Consider the following 15,957-nt stretch of genomic DNA (forward strand, 5'->3'; position numbering starts at 1 on the left):
CGAATGTCTTGGTTTTGTTTTTTCTCTTAACTTTTAATTTCAAAAAATAAAAATCTGTTTATGGAAAAACCAAAAAAAAAAATCGATTCAGAACGTCAATTCCAGCGGTGGGCAGGTGTTATAACCTTCTCATTTCCTGAAAATGAAGTCAACGGAAGAAGAATAATCATAGCCAACTATTCTCTGCTTGAACTAGCAAACAATTTCAGCATCCAGCTCTGAATCGGAGGAATCAGAATAACGGAGGCTTTGATTCCAAAAACGGTTTAGTCCGGTCCGCAGATCTCATTTTGTCAGAACTTCCATCTTTTGCAGGATTTTTCAGAGTTCAATTCTTCTATTGATTGGGTAATCTTCATTTTCTTTCTCTCTCCTTTAATAATTCTGAGATGTTCCTTTTTTGAACTTTTTTTGTTCTAGTTTTGAAGCCTTCTGGATGCTGGCAAACGGTTGTCTGACTTGTGTTTCAACCAGAGCTTTGTGTAAAGAGTGAAAAGCTTTATTCAGCTTTGGTCCTAAACGTGTATATCCAGTAGTTGAAGAGGTCACCAAATGCTCCATAACAGTCCTAATGATGTAATTCACAAACTAATAATTCCTTCTGACATTGCCACAAGGCTTGATTTTATTAAAATCCCACTATTAGGAAGAGTTTCCACTCCAAAAAGCAAGGAAGATAACACTCAGTTCCCACCTCCCTAATCAAGTCAAACCACATAACTTTTAATTCTTTGCTTACAAGATCCAGAGAGCCGATGGGAGAAACAATTACAAAAAAGTAGCTAATTTTATTGTCCAAAGACGAATCAAGAAGAGGCCGTCTTCTTTTGCTGGAATATGACGGCATAGACAGGGACACCAACACCGATGCTGAAAGCAGTGAAGACTCCAAGAGACATCTTCAGGGCCTGGTACTTCATCCGGTCCAAATTGTACATGTGCTTCGCATGAAGGTAATAAGGCTCATCATGCCCATGGCCGTGTCCTCCACCCATTCTCTTCACCCCAGTCGAGTGAAAACCTCTTGACACTGTTACAAAGGAGATCTCGAGACTTCAATGAATAATGCAAATAAACAAGCTACTGAACCATGAAAATTGCTACAGAGGTGCGAATATGAAAGACAGTACCACACGGCGCAAAGTCCCTAAGAACTCATCATAGTAATTGGTAGGCCACAGGAAGTGACAGGCAAATGGTAAATTGGCTATATAGAAACCTCCAAAGGACAATGCCTAACAACATGGCTCATCTAAGGCAGGAGAGTGGCTCGATGGCCATTTAAATTGAAGCTTCTTTCAAGAGGACCTCAGCAATGCCATCTACATAAAGAGCTTCTTATCTAAGACTTGTAACTGCTCAGACATGACCAGATCCTAGTCACACAGTTGGTGTAATCTTTTTATCTGGGTCTCAAAGAAACTGCAGTGTTGATGTTTACTATCAAAGGAAATCACACGACCAGCTATTTTTTTCAAAGCAATTGGCCTATTGATACATATTATTCCTTCACACTGTAAATGAAGGACTATCGGTAGACACAGTCATATGAATGTTTCATTTCTTGGAGTTCAATGAGCCAAGAACACCAATGACAATGTTTATAGTTTTTAGTGAATGGAAACCAAAGGAGCATTTCATTAAGACTTCACATAAACAGATACAGAGCACAAGCCATATCAAATTCACATATATATATTGAACACTCATGGATGACACATTATTTAGACATGCATCGATTGTATCAAGTGACTGGGCAACCTAATTATGCAGAAAAAATAGAGTCTACATTAAATCTACATCCACTAGATAAAAGTATGGAGCACGCATTTGATGCAGAGAGCAGACACCATCCAAAACAAAGTGTACAGTTACCTGTGATTTATATTAACTTTTCTCATTAAGCACATTCTCAGTATTGTTAAGAGGGTAACAGGGTTGTAGAAGTGAGAGGATGTTCTAAACAAGAACAATAACCACTGAAATAGGACCATCATTGCTAAGGGACAACATTCAATGAAGTTTTTTTTTCTTTTTTCTGAACTTGTAGTTGTAGTGTTGCCCAAATTTAGATTCTATTGGTTGATCATGCATTAGCACTCTACTTATTGCATATTATTTCAATTGGTTTCCTCCCTGTACTTATCATTTTCTAACAACTTCTTAATCACCATTCAACACAAACAGTAGTTCACTAGTTCAGCACCCAAATGACAATGAAGACTTGAAATTTACATTAATACTGCTAAAAGGGTATGAACGTTTTTTTGTCCTTTCAGTTGACAAAGTTCTCTTTTTCCAAATCTCAGGGTCAGAAGCTCATTACAACCATATATATATAATAGGCAATATGGCCAAAGGTTGCAAATTTTGACTGTTAAGTGATCTCGATTACACAATAGGTACATGTCATTCTCAGCATGACTTCCTCAACAGAAATATCTTGTTTTGGTTCCGCTGTCCATAAAGGCGGGAATATATATGTAGTTAAGACAGGGATAAAACTTATGAAGTGGAAGAGACTCCTAACAGAAAGTTCCATCCAGAGACACCCCAACTATCTACGATATCATGGGGCACCAGTTAGGGAATCAGAAAATTCCACATATACATAACCACAAGAATATGTGACATGCTGATGGAACTCAAAGGGGAGTGCGTAACAGCAATTACAGATCCATCTACCAGCAGAATTTGAATTGTTAAGAATAAAAAAAAAAAAAAAACATACAGAGTCAAATTGACAAGAATCTGCACCAACGCTCCCTTTATTAAGAATGAAACAGATATTTGAATTAGATCAAAACAGTGATCAATTTAAGCCTATTCGACATCTCAAAATTTAAAGTTAGTCATTAAAAGAAATGACTAAAAGAAGTCCCTCTGCCTTAAAACGACTCCAAATAACAGGATGATGGCGGAGTACATTTGCAAGAATTTCAGACAACGTCTAAGCAAATACCTCCCCAACACCAAAATCACATATTTCCCAAAACCACGCACCACCGCAATTATATTTCATTCCCATCATTGATAATCAACGTACTCACTCTGAAACGATACATATCCCTACTCCATAATACAATTAGAATTTAGCTTTTCATTTCACGACAGAATACAAATGCGAGACCAATTCTTGATTGGGATCTAAGAAATCCGGTCATCACAAGCTAAAATCTGAACGATGGGCAAGAAGAGGGCATTTAAGAGTTATCGGATTTAAATTCCCTACACATAAAAAACAGGAAGAAAAGACTTGCCTGATTTCGTAATAGCCGTTTCAGAGAATTTCAGCAACTTGAAGCTCGACCTCAACGCAGCCATGGCTTGTGCTTTCTTCCTCTCGTCACCCCTTCTATCTTTCTCAAGAGACGATCGAATTGCCGATGCCCTAAGAGCCGGTTAAATGCGACTTTGCTTGGTGCGCGTACCACCCGTATTTGTAGTCCTAAGTGGACCACCTGACCAACGAACCGTTACTTCTCAGTTGTCCCGACCCCCGCGGCCCCACGGTGAGATCATCATCTTAGGCGTCCTTGACGAGGCGGTCCCACAGGCATGGAGACCATCATCTTGCTTTCGTCCGACGCCCTTCCCATTCGTTCGCATGAAAGCAACTGCTTTTACGGGAGAGTGTTAATATTTTGCACAAAAACTGCTGCACCATCAATCGATCGTTCCTTCTCCATTTGCTCTGCAACGGCCTCCCCGGTCTCCTTCTTCTCGTAAAAGAGAAAGGCAACAAAGTCGCTGGGAGAAAAAAGAAAGAGATCATTTATTCATTATAATCATCATCGTCTACATTGGTTCTTCATTTGGCCTTCTTTCTCGTTCAGTGCAAAAGGTTGTCGAAGAATGGCAGATAAACCCGTCTCTTTTTCGCGCTTTACCAGACGTCCCAAGGGGGAATCTGATTATTCTTTTGTCTTCGTTGACCACTAACCCTTCGTTGGAGGCCGTGACGTGTCATCCAGGGGAAAAGGAGAGAGAGAGAGAAAGAGAGAGAATGGTGGCGTCGGAAGGTTGAGGAGAGAGATGATGTTGATTGGTGGCGTCGAAATGGAGAAAGATTTCGAGTCGAAGATGCGTTTGCCGAATCAAACTGCCAGTGGAGTTAGTGGCGGTGGCGTTGAGCGATCTAGGACTTTTACGTTTCGAGCTCCGCAGGAGCAGTTCACCATTCAGGACTTTGAGTTGGGGAAGATCTACGGCGTGGGATCCTATTCCAAGGTAATTCTCTTCTTCTATCTCTTTTTTCTCTTAGTTAAGGGGGTTTATGAGTGTGACGTGTTTTATCTTTGGAGCTTCACTGGAGATGCACAATGCCAATACCTTTTTCTGCTATGGGAAAAAGCGGAGAAACCAGAGACTGTTGATGGCATTTGGGATTGTTTTTTGTCAAGTCTTTTTGTATCAGGAGCTATGCGGGACGAAATTTTGTCGCATTTGATTATAAAATGCATGTAGGATGGTGCATAAAAATGCCAATCTATAGAAACATTGCACGGATTACTATGACGTTCTTGCTGCTGGATGAATCTCGCCTGTATTTCATCTTAAGTGAAACCTGGACTGCGTTTAGTAAGTAGCTGATTGAAGTTCATTTATTTTAGTAAATGAACTCATATATATATAAACCTGAAAATAACTAATATGATGGAAGATTAACAATTTTGGGCTTTGCTGATTTTCAAATTTGGAGTACAATAAGGTACTCTCCTTTTGTGCTAGTGGAGTAGGTGTAAGGATGTAGTAATTAGAGTTTAGCTATAAGGTCTGTTTGGAGAGCTGTTACTTCATCTCATCATGTTTATTCTAATGCTGTAATGTGGTTATAGTGTACACTAGTGGATTGCTGTGCTCTGACTGATAGCCTAGAGGCACTCAAAAGACCACCTGATACGGTGCAATAGCCAGATGACAAATAACCAAAAGAAGAAAGTTTACGGGTCTACTTTCCTAATTGAAGCAATGTCCAAGAAGCATTTAAACAGTTCTCCCACGTTTTAAAGAGGACTCACTATCTTCTCTGACTAAATTTTTCACTCTTAATTCTTCTGTAAAGCTTGTTGACAATGAAAATGCGTTTTCTTTTATTTATCTGCGGTAATTAGGGTGGAGTCAGGAGAGGGATTAACCTCTAACTTTCCCTTTGTGTCCAAATTTTTAGTGTTCAGGATGAATGTCCCAACTATCTGTCAGAAGTCAAGAAACTGGAGGGTTTCACCTCCTTTTATGCCATTGAATGGACGATAGAATTTTTCCTGTGATCTTGGAGAATTTGGTCCATAACTGACAAAATCATAGGTATACTTTACTTGATTTCTGGAAGCTGTAAATTATACTTCTCTTGCTGAGGAACCTTGGTCCAACCAAGCTTTGTTATTGCCATTTGCAGTCCAACATCCTATTATCGGTTTATCTCTTGAGCTTTACCTGTGAATAGTTTGATTGGTCATATAAGAAAATTGACATGCATTAACTGCAAACTTTATTTTCTACCATGCAAAAAAACCTACGGGATAAAAAAATTATTGCATTGTTGATTGGAGGGGGGTTCTCTTGTGTGCGGTCTTGGTTTCAACTTAACCAAGGTATATGGGTTTAACATTCAAAAGGAAAATTATTATTTTTCCATGTTTCTAGTGCATAGGCTGATACATAGTTCTTCATGGGGAACTTCAAGGAAAGATGACCAGCTTCAAAAGTAGTGGAATGTTTTAAGTTCCTAAAAGCATCTCTTTCAAGAACATAAAAGATTCAAAGAATTTTTATTTTCATTTTCATCATGAATGTTGATTAAATTGAAAAAGCCTTACTTGATTTGGCAATCTAAATTAAAAAGGTTGTAAAACAATAAAATTGATGTCATTCAAGTTCTTGGTTTTCCTTTTCTCCCTTGTTTAATCTGATCAAATGTACTATTGTTTTCAGGTTGTGAGGGCAAAGAAAAAGGATACAGGGAAGGTGTATGCCTTGAAGATCATGGATAAAAAGTTTATCACCAAAGAGAAAAAGACATCATATGTTAAGTTGGAGCGAATTGTGCTAGACCAATTGGATCACCCTGGCATTGTTCGACTGCTTTTCACATTTCAAGACAACTATTCCCTTTGTCAGTATTTCTAATTTTGGGAAGAATCAATGATGTAATTCTTTAATGATTGCTGACTATTTTCTCAGATGAATTGATTGGCTTGCTTGTCTTGCTGACTATTTCATGAAGATATGGCCCTGGAATCTTGTGAAGGTGGAGAGCTTTTTGGTCAAATAACCAGGGTAATATTTGCATGCAAATGCACTTACATTTCCTTTCTCCAGGTGGCATCCATCATGATCATCATTTATTTTTATTTCTTTGACTGCAGAAAGGGAGTCTTTCAGAGGCTGATGCAAGATTCTATGCAGCTGAAGTCATTGATGCACTAGAATATATACATGGTGTAGGGTTAGTTCATCGAGATATTAAGGTAATTGTGGCATTTTATGATTTATTTCATCTGGCGTCTGCAGAGTATCTTTTTTTTCATATATGTCTCCTATAATGTCCAATTATGTTTTGTTTTCTTAGCTGTAATATCATATAGTTTGAGATTGGGGTAGTTTTCTCCGAGGTCTAATTTTGACTTTAATATTTGATTATATGCATAATGAAAGATGAAATTACTAAGTTATTTTGCATGCTGATACTTTTCCAATGCCAGCCAGAGAATTTGCTACTTACTTCAGATGGGCATATTAAAATTGCTGATTTTGGTAGTGTAAAGCCAATGAAGGATAGCCAAATTAAATTACTACCAACGTCTTCCAGTAAGTGAAAACTAAAATCTTGTCTGAGTTGTCTTTTTTCTAGGTTGATTGGATATTTGGTTATTTACTTGCTTTTGACGAACTATAGCAGATGAAAAGGCCTGCACCTTTGTGGGAGCTGCGGCATATGTCCCTCCAGAAGTACTCAATTCTTCTCCTGCTACATTTGGGTAAGAAATCTCAAAAGTCTCTCATCCATAGACAATTATTTGGCCATATAATGAAAGAATGTATGAGTGAAATGCTCTCCTCACCACTAACTGTTGTGCTAATAACCATTATATCTATTATTGGAGTTATGATGATTATTTTTTCATTCATAATTGCATAGTATTGTGTGGATAAGGCAATGATACATGTCCATCCAAGTGACACTATAATCATGGATACTTTATCAGTCATGGCAGACGAAAGACCATCATTTTAGGCTTCAAAACTGATATATGAGATAGTTAGTGATCTAATTACATACCTTGCCCTTGTCTTAACACAAGCCGTATATCTTTATCATTCACAGGGAACTAAATATGTGTAAGTGATGGTCTTTGGGTCATCACCAACATAGAAACGGGCCTGATTGGTAATAGGTCCATTGGAGCATCTTTTTAATGCAAATTTAGGTAGGCCTTGCCATCTATGATTCTTCTCCAACTAAATGGATTATTTGGCCAACCTAAACACCACCTCATTATTCCCTTCTAGTGTGTTGGTGCATAAAATTTCCATCAGTCTGTGCCTTATACATGTGGTCAATGTCTCGGGTTTGTTTGCTGGGTGTCAGAGGTGTTTTTGAGGGGAAACATCCATATCGATTTTGATTAGGAAATCTTGAGGTTATCAGTTAGGGAAAAAACCTCTAACATTAGTTATTCATTTTGGGATGAGCCAACCTGGAGCATTGTATTGGAACAAAAACCAAGCCCATTGTCCACTTTTGTAATGTGGTCCTTGTCTTATTCACTTTGGCCCATGTTAAGGTTCTCCACGTCTTGAATCAAGTTTTCTGATAGGCGTAGATGTGAGTGAAGTGTTTTTGGATATAAATCTTACCGTTCTAGTATCCATTGATGCATTCCTTGTCTCAAGTTGGTTTTTTGGGTGTGATAAAGGTTGTTGTGCAGAAATAGTTTAACATTCTGTGTGTGTGTTTTGAAAACAAATTTGGAAGATCTTGAATTATTAGTTGGAAAAGAAAGTCCCTTCTAACTCTTGGTAGTCATTTTCAGATGAACCTAACCCTACTTAAAAATGGTCCATTAGTTCATTATACTTTACTTTCTTGACTTGTGAGTAATAAAGTTCTATCATATTTGTATGTATCTCATGCAGTTTTATGGTTTTTGAGACAGAAATGACCTTTGGGCACTTGGCTGCACCTTATATCAAATGCTATCTGGAACTTCTCCCTTTAAAGATGCAAGTGAATGGTTGATTTTTCAGAGGATTATAGCTAGGGACCTTAAATTCCCAGACTACTTTTCTGATGAAGCAACAGATCTTATTGATAAATTACTAGTAAGAGCTGTCACCTGCAATTCATGATATCCTTTTCACCATTATTTCTTTTCTACAAAGCCATGTTTTAATGTTTCCTTTGCTTTTTCTCCTTCTATTTTGCTGGCCAGATATTATCTTTTGTGTTATTTCCTTTAACGCTTCTGATGAAGCAACATTTCTGGTGTCTCCTTTTTTTTCCTATATATTCGAAAAGGCATGGGTTAAACTGAAAACACTGAAAGTTCATTTTTTTGCTGTTGGCTGGGAATGGTCAAGTTTTTTTTGATAAAAAGTTAGCAGCTATTATCTTTTCTTTTCTGCATATTTTTTAATTAAGAAAAAGGTTTTAATCTAGTCCGTCCTACTGAGAGTTCAACTTTAGTACCTGTATAAAGTTCTCAACAGTCGAGGATTTAAAGACAACTCTTTTGTATGTTTCAATGCAAATACTGGTGATCCGTTCCAAGATGAGTGTACATGTTTGTTTTTATGGCTTTTGATTTAATTTTTAGGTCTATATTGTCTTGCTGTTTCTAGGTCTTTTTTTGTAGAAACATGATTGCCAGTGATGGCTGTGATTAATGATGGACAGCATGGACTAGGGCCCATGCTTTATGAAGTTTACTTGCTGAGTGCTTTCTGAAAGAGAGAAATATTTGCCAGAATGTCTGAACTGCGGCAACTTCTTTTGAACGGCCCCTTTGGAATCTGCCACATGTTCTAAAAGATTGAATTCACTTTAAGAATGCAGTGGACAGAATCTTTCATGATATAACTGAACATGTCTTATTCATTTTTTTACTTCAACATATGCAGGACACAGAGCCAGGCAAAAGGTTAGGGACTGGGCCTGATGGTTATGCTGCTCTTAAGATGCATCCTTTTTTTAAAGGAATTGATTGGGAAAATTTAAGGGAACAACTGGCACCGAAACTCGCTATGAATCCAAATGTATGATTTTCTTCTTTGCTTTTACTTTGTATTAGTTTCTACTGTCAATAACCTTTATCATGCGTTTTTATTTTCTGCATGAAACTGATATTGATTTTTTTTCATTTCAGGCTACTGAGGGTGATGATGACCAAGATGTTCCATGGAGCCTTGCACATACTGGCGATGGGTCCCAGAACATTCCTGGGGCTGATGTTAGTAGTGGGGGGACAACATCATCTGAATCATCTTCGCTATCCAGGATTGCTTCAATCGATTCATTTGATTCTAGGTGGTATGTTCAGAATTCTGCCATTGCATTGGTTTCATTTTAGAAAGCCAGTGGAATGTTACAGAACATCTTGAACGTACATAATGGATACTGGGTCATTATTACTTTTGGGATTTTGAGGTAGTAGTTTAAATGGCCTTCCAGATTTTATCTAGTACACTGACGAGCTCTCTTGCACTTCGTAGGCAAGAATTTCTAGAACCCGGGGAGGCTGTAGTGATGATTTCTATGGTGAAGAAGATACAAAAGCTAACAAACAAGAAAGTGCAACTCATCCTCACTGACAAACCCAAGTTGATATATGTGGACCCTTCAAAATTGATTCTTAAAGGAAACATAATCTGGTCTGATAATCCCAACGACCTCAGCATTCAAGTAACGAGCTCCTCATTGTTCAAGATTGTAACGGTACTTAAGAGTTAACCTATGCACAGTTTATATGCTTCATTTTTTCCACGTTTTGTTCTGATATTCAATCACTGGATTTCCTAACGCAAGTTTTTTGTTGTTTCAGCCTAAGAAGGTCATTACATTTGATGATGCCAAACAGAGAGCATGGCAATGGAAAAAGGCCATCGAGGGTCTTCAAAATCGATGATTCCAGTTGGCTTTATTACCAGCTTGTTTCATTTTCTGGGAGGTTGCTGTTGGGCTGATGAAATGATCCTTTGAAGGATTAAATTCGTTGCGAGGGAGATTGATGGTGCTGATAAAAGATCCAGTACTCATTCTTTGGAGCTGCGTAATAGTGGGACTGGACATTGAATCTCTGCGTTGCATTTGTTCGGGGTTAATGAGAAGGCAATTTTTTTTTCCATTTCTTTTGGTTTCGTTTCTTTTACTTATTGTGCCACCCGGAATGGAAATTTTTTTCTTTGTATCAGCCACGCTTGTAATAGAAAAATTTCACTTTTTTACTAATTTTTTGTTCTTTTTGAGTTAATGAAAAAAATTGTGCCTGTGATTTCAGCTTGAAAATCCAAATTTAGGATGTTGCAACATAGTGAGTATCACAAAGCTTACAGCAGAGATTCATCTACCCCACTGCAAAAGATGAAAACTGGCAAAATTCTTTCGCTGCCTGGCTATCGTTTTGGGCAGATGGAGCACAAAGAACAATCCATCAGCTGCTTAAGCAGTGGAACTTCCATTGATCGCAGGTTCTTACTTTTAGTAGTTTTATTAGATACATGTACAGAATTGACCGGTTTCCAGTTCCCATTTCAAATGCTAATAACTTGGTAGAATCCCAAAATTTTGTATTAGAATCCAGCATCAACATGTAATTCATACGAGATACAGATGCCTGTAGCAAGTCGTCATATATTCAGAGAAGAAGCTGGGTTCCAGGTATGATAATTGTCCAGTGGAGAGGTCTTCTCTACCCACATTCTCAACTTTGATGCTTCACCTAGCGGTTTCCCTCACTACAGAAGCAAAATTGGGAATTAGATATAGTCGATAATTTTAAGTTTTTTGGGTTTCTTGAGGAAATCGGCATTTTATGGGAAAATGCAATGATGAAGAGTACTACTGAAAGAGGATAGTGATTCTCTGCTGAATAAGTGGGCTTCTCATGAATTCCATATATAAGAGCACTATATAAATTTACAGTGTCAATTAAAAAAATTCTAATGCAATAGGAAACATTTTTAAGTGATGCCAAATAATACTTCTCTTTCGGTACAACAGATGAAAGTTTTATCTAGAGGTGATCCCATAATATCTGAATCAAATGTAGTTTAATAAGCAAAATCGCTGGATTAGCTAAAACAGAAAAAAAGTTAAAATGATACTTGCGATGCATGTTTTATAACACCTTCCCAGAGCAGATCAATGAGAGAATCCTGTGGCTTAAGCTCTTGGACCAAAACTCCAAATAAAAAGACATTTTACTTCTATCTCAAAGAATATCCAACAGAATAGAACAATGAATAACGATGAAATCCTTTACAAACAACTCTACCACAAATAAAACAGCAATTGGCACTAGAATACCCAGAATAGCATCTTCTTTTTAAAATAAAAAAGTAATTCAAATATATGAGAAAGTTTTAAAAAATGAAGTTGAATGATATATGAGAAGGAAGAAAAGAGCATAATATAGAGAATTTGGGTGTTTGCAACCACTCTGGGGTCAATGGAACAGTTGGCAGAACTCAGTTTCTGAATATGGCAAAGATCATATGATCACACAAAATTACTGAAGGAAAACATACCAGTAAGATACCTGTAAGACTTAAAACAAATAACTATATAAGAGTAAGAACATGCTTACCCTGAGTTTGTTTTTCTGTGCAGGAAGAGTCAGGCGACAGCGGATTGGGAAGGAGATTTATATTGGCCTGGAGCAATCAAATATTGTTAACATATATTCTGAAAATTCAAAATAATTGCTAAAATAAATTGATTGGCATAAGAAGTAGACCCTTCTAACCAAATAGCTGAACAAGGAATATATTTTGTCTCTCTTTAAGTTTTGTCTTACCTTTTAAATTGCTAGACCCTGCTGCACACAGAGTTGATAAGGATGATACTCTTAATCCTAGATGTAAGGCTTCTTCAAAACTATTGGTCTTTCACACGTTAGTGCAGTTGACTTATCCATTACTTTGCTGAAAGGGCAGTATAGCTTGTCAAGAAATCTCTTCTCGATACTCATAATAGGTTCCATTCCCAGCTTAGCAACCAAAGAAGAACACCCATCAAAGTGAAAGAGAAGTTAAAATAGTTTTTATTTTCATCAACTAAAGCAAAATGTAGAACAGTGAAGAAATTTGAAGACCATGAGTATCAATCAGATAAGAATGTAGTGATGGAAACAGAAAAATTAGGAAAGACAAAATTAGATACAAACTCATATAGGGACACTAAGAGTGGTACCGATACATTAAGATGGTAAGTTAGGAGAAGATTACCATCTGCACTACTGATTTTTTTTTTTTTTTAACATCCTCCATTGTGAATCTAAGCTTGCAGAGGAAAGTGTTGACTGTATTCTTGTTAACTGCCGTTTGCTTGGCGCACCTGGACTCACTTTCTTGGCAAAGTTGGGCTTCCACTTTGTGTCCCTAAGAGCCTAATCCAGCTCTGTCATCTCGGTAAAGGGACCAGCATCCTAAAGATTGGCAAGATTCTCCTGTCAACTGTCTTAGTCCACGTCCTTTGGGGCTTATGGCTTGAACACAATAGACGCTGATTCAGTAACAAAGAAGCCTCGGGAGATGAAGTCATTTGCAGAATTATTGGATCTGTTGCTACTTGGCTTGCACTGGTAGAAAATTTGAGAGCTTGCTAGTTTCCCCTCTCCATGGTAATTGATGCCTTCTCGCCCAGATGTCTGTGACCCAATCCACTGCAATACAAGAATCTCCACCCCCCCTCTTGATGTCATCATGTTAAATTTTGATGGAAGTACTTTGGAGTGTTCTAGGCCAGCCGGCATTGGGGGTGTGTTTACAAACCATGAGGGGATGGTTCTTGCTTCCTTCTCTGGTCCCATTGGGCTTTCTGATTCGACTACTGCTGAGCTGATGGTGGCGATCAAACATGGCCTCCTCATCTTCATTAAGCATCTTAGCAAGCATCATGATGGATGACTCTAGATTGAGGGGGTTTCAAGGTTTGTATTGGATGGTGCTCAACACCCTTACATCCTCCATGGAGACACTTTTCATGATATCCTTAATCTCTCCTTTTGTATTGATATTTCCTGGTTTCATGTACCTCGATCAACCAACCCTGTGGCTGACTCTTTTGCTAGGCACAGGGTCGCCCTCCAGTCCCTCGTTGTTCAGGGTTACTGTTTGTTACTCTGGCTTTGCCTTTAATGAAATTTCACATAAAAAAAAATGGTATGACTTACAATAGCAAATATTTTACAAAGCTCAGGTTGGGCTATTTGGCAAAGGTAAACCGTGGGTTCTTTCACATTCCAACACAACAGAGGAGTTGGGATCTCCTAAGGACCAAAAAAACCATAAGACCACAAACAAATTTGGTAATCACCATCAGGTAAGAATCAATAAAATGTGAGAAGCTAAAGAGTCCAAAAGTGAAGCTAAGGAAGATGGGATTTTAACTGGTTCAATTTATTAGAACATATATGCTAAACAGATTTCTAGAGTCAGCTTAGTAGAGACCAAGGAAAGTACATTTGATATGTAAGTGGACATCTAATTTCAGAAGTTTGGAAATTGTAACTCACTACCAGTGACTGAAAACAATTTCGGATATTTACTAGAAAGATTTAAGAGAATCAACAAAACCAGAGAAGTTCAGCAGCCAAAAAGAAGAAAATGTCAACTTTAAAGAAGTTAATAAACAGTTTTTAATCTGATGAGAAATGTTTCTTGTACTTTTCCCAAACTTTGGGGCCTTCTGGATGTTGTTCCACAATTTGCTTTACAAAAATTATATCTGAAGTAGCTAGGATAGTGCTTAAGGCCAAGCTAGGGCTCGCTGCACCTCTTTCCTTGAGCCAAGTATACATGGCGATCCTTAACTTAACTCTCTCAGTCGTATATGAGATATATGATGGAAATGACACCATGGACTCAATGGGGTAACCCAAATTGTTCACAAGGAAACTAATTTTTTTCTCAATCATTTCACTCGTCTGGTTCAAAATCTGAGGAGATTTTTTAACTATCTTGAAAACATCTTCCTTATTCAGCCCAGATTTCACAAGACTATCAAATCTCTCCTGAAGTTCACCACCTCGTCCTCGAAATCTCTTCAGTGCTCGCTTCATCTCATCAGAGTTCTCAACAAATCCGATGCTCACCAAGAACTCCATCTTCTGCATTATGGGGATATCTTTTTCTAAAGATGGTAGAGGGGTTAACCTAGTTCCCAAGACAAAAAATTTCAACTGTTCTGGGTCATGCTTTATGATTCCACACAATCGTTTCTTCCCAACATTTAATGTTGAAAGAATACTGGTGGTTTTCTTCAAAGGGCAAATCCCTAAAATGAGAGGGTGCGTCCGCATGACTTCTCCAACATCTTCAGGCTCCATTTCTATCTCACAAAAAAACATCAAGCCTCGTCTTAAAGTTCTCAAGAAGTTTCCACATTGAACTGGAGGGAACTGCAAAAGGCACCCTTTGATCAGGTCAATTCCATTTCCAAATTTCAAATATAGTCCAACAAGTGTATTGACAATCTTCCCTGATCCATCCAATAAAAAATCAGGATGCTTGGTGATCATTATCCTTAATTCTTCAAAAGAGTACCCCATTCCACTGAAAAGATGTATTAAGTCAAGAATTCTGCACCAGCGATAGGAGTTCTTTTCAGATAACAATCCACAGATCCAATCAGACTGAAATCCAAAGTTTTTCAATTTCTCTAACACCTTAACGAAGTCATCATTTACAAAATCACCAATTAAAAGAGAAGGACTGGCTGCAGCAAGCTTAATAACGCTCGTTTTACTCAGACCCAAATTTTCAAGGGCTCGGAGTTTAGAGTCCAACACGCCATAATCATAGTGAAAGGCCTGGGTAGCTTCTTTATATATTTTTCCGATCTTACTTCGGGCAATCCCATAATTACACAAAACATGATAATTCTCAAGTAAGAGCTCGTCATCAGAAAGAAACATTAGCTCACGAGGAAGAAATCGAGCAAATTCTGAGGGCTTCAGACCTAAGCTTTCAAAGAAAGGTTCGAACTCGTTGATGGGGTGGTAGCGGAGAAAGCGGGTAACTGACCGCCCAATGTCTTCTTCGTTTCCAATTCTGCGTAGAAGCCTGCCAAGGAAATTCGGTGAGTGCTTGCTCATATGTTCGGCATCAGTAAACTGTAGGCTTCGCGTGGAGTGGAGGTAATCCAAAAGGGCGGCTTGGGCTTCCTTAACAGGAGCACGCTGATTGGGTCTGTTACCTTCTGACAAGAGGCTTTCCGATAAATTCAAACAAGATACTTTTACAGAAAATGAATGTCTAGCAGCGTAAAGATGTGAGTTTTCTGTAGCACAGATAGTTCCTGCAGTTTGATAGAGCAATGCAGCCTCTGATGATTTGCTCTCTGATAAAAGCGAGTAAACCAAACCGAGCACAGACCTTCTTCCGAACTTCCAAGAATGGGCCATCCTGATATGAGCGGAATGCCCTGCTAAAGATGAATAAAGAGCTAGAGAAGTACTCCCGAGACAAAAACTCAATTTTTGAGCGGAAAGCTAGTAACTGGCTGTGCTGCCCCCGCAGCAGAAGCCGCTTAAGGGTTTTCTTGAAGTTCAATCATGGTAAACAAGGAGAGGGAGTAGGAAGAGTTGGAACAAGAGTCAGAGAAGTCAAGTCGAACCTCAAAATGGCTGGGTAAAAAGGGTGCTACTGGAGGCCCGTCTTAGCCCAGTTTATCCCCAGGAACTTGGCTACATCCAATGTATAAGTGAATTAGACTCATAGGGCTGAACCACATAA

The 15,957-nt window shown here is 38.3% G+C and overlaps 3 protein-coding genes across 6 annotated transcripts; 1 reads left to right on the plus strand and 2 right to left on the minus strand.

The window, feature by feature from the left end:
- Positions 1–577: 577 nt before the first annotated feature.
- On the minus strand, positions 578–3,394 carry LOC137959985 (uncharacterized). The gene is made up of 2 exons (XM_068807421.1): positions 3,261–3,394; positions 578–1,030 (listed from the first exon to the last, which is right to left on the minus strand). Exons 1-2 carry the CDS (start codon positions 3,322–3,324, stop codon positions 807–809), a joined length of 288 nt encoding a protein of 95 aa, XP_068663522.1. The 5' UTR covers positions 3,325–3,394; the 3' UTR covers positions 578–806.
- A 247-nt stretch (positions 3,395–3,641) lies between these two features.
- LOC137958765 (3-phosphoinositide-dependent protein kinase 1-like) lies at positions 3,642–10,446 on the plus strand. 3 transcript variants are annotated; one of them, XM_068805890.1, is made up of 11 exons: positions 3,642–4,230; positions 5,935–6,115; positions 6,227–6,279; positions 6,369–6,470; positions 6,705–6,810; positions 6,899–6,980; positions 8,160–8,325; positions 9,124–9,258; positions 9,369–9,532; positions 9,715–9,937; positions 10,044–10,446. In XM_068805890.1, exons 1-11 carry the CDS (start codon positions 4,036–4,038, stop codon positions 10,125–10,127), a joined length of 1,491 nt encoding a protein of 496 aa, XP_068661991.1. In that variant the 5' UTR covers positions 3,642–4,035; the 3' UTR covers positions 10,128–10,446. The 3 variants fall into 3 exon arrangements, with proteins under 3 accessions (XP_068661991.1, XP_068661992.1, XP_068661993.1); XM_068805891.1 differs by having other exon boundaries at positions 6,902–6,980; XM_068805892.1 differs by lacking the exon at positions 3,642–4,230 and adding an exon at positions 5,228–5,307.
- A 168-nt stretch (positions 10,447–10,614) lies between these two features.
- Positions 10,615–15,839, minus strand: LOC137958763 (transcription termination factor MTEF18, mitochondrial-like). 2 transcript variants are annotated; one of them, XM_068805888.1, is made up of 4 exons: positions 12,448–15,839; positions 12,018–12,144; positions 11,808–11,874; positions 10,615–10,956 (listed from the first exon to the last, which is right to left on the minus strand). In XM_068805888.1, exon 1 carries the CDS (start codon positions 15,624–15,626, stop codon positions 13,860–13,862), a length of 1,767 nt encoding a protein of 588 aa, XP_068661989.1. In that variant the 5' UTR covers positions 15,627–15,839; the 3' UTR covers positions 10,615–10,956; positions 11,808–11,874; positions 12,018–12,144; positions 12,448–13,859. The 2 variants fall into 2 exon arrangements, with proteins under 2 accessions (XP_068661989.1, XP_068661990.1); XM_068805889.1 differs by lacking the exons at positions 10,615–10,956; positions 11,808–11,874; positions 12,018–12,144 and adding an exon at positions 12,187–12,209.
- Between the last annotated feature and the right edge of the window lie 118 nt (positions 15,840–15,957).

The sequence above is a fragment of the Aristolochia californica genome, unplaced genomic scaffold (assembly GCF_029961685.1).
Source record: "Aristolochia californica isolate CCGP_79_NKW_82.1479 unplaced genomic scaffold, dmAriCali1.0.hap1 SCAF_3, whole genome shotgun sequence".
NCBI classification, from domain to species: Eukaryota; Viridiplantae; Streptophyta; class Magnoliopsida; order Piperales; family Aristolochiaceae; genus Aristolochia; species Aristolochia californica.

What these genes read in the sequence shown, in the direction of transcription:
- LOC137958763 (XM_068805888.1), bottom strand. Translation starts at nt 15,626, where the DNA reads ATGGCCCATTCTTGGAAGTTCGGAAGAAGGTCTGTGCTCGGTTTGGTT.
- LOC137958765 (XM_068805890.1), top strand. Translation starts at nt 4,036, where the DNA reads ATGATGTTGATTGGTGGCGTCGAAATGGAGAAAGATTTCGAGTCGAAG. An exon ending in ATCTTATTGATAAATTACTA is followed by an intron (nt 8,326 to 9,123) that starts GTAAGAGCTGTC and finishes CAACATATGCAG; the next exon opens with GACACAGAGCCAGGCAAAAG. An exon ending in AACTCGCTATGAATCCAAAT is followed by an intron (nt 9,259 to 9,368) that starts GTATGATTTTCT and finishes TTTTCATTTCAG; the next exon opens with GCTACTGAGGGTGATGATGA.
- LOC137959985 (XM_068807421.1), bottom strand. Translation starts at nt 3,324, where the DNA reads ATGGCTGCGTTGAGGTCGAGCTTCAAGTTGCTGAAATTCTCTGAAACG. An exon ending in AACGGCTATTACGAAATCAG is followed by an intron (nt 1,031 to 3,260) that starts GCAAGTCTTTTC and finishes CCTTTGTAACAG; the next exon opens with TGTCAAGAGGTTTTCACTCG.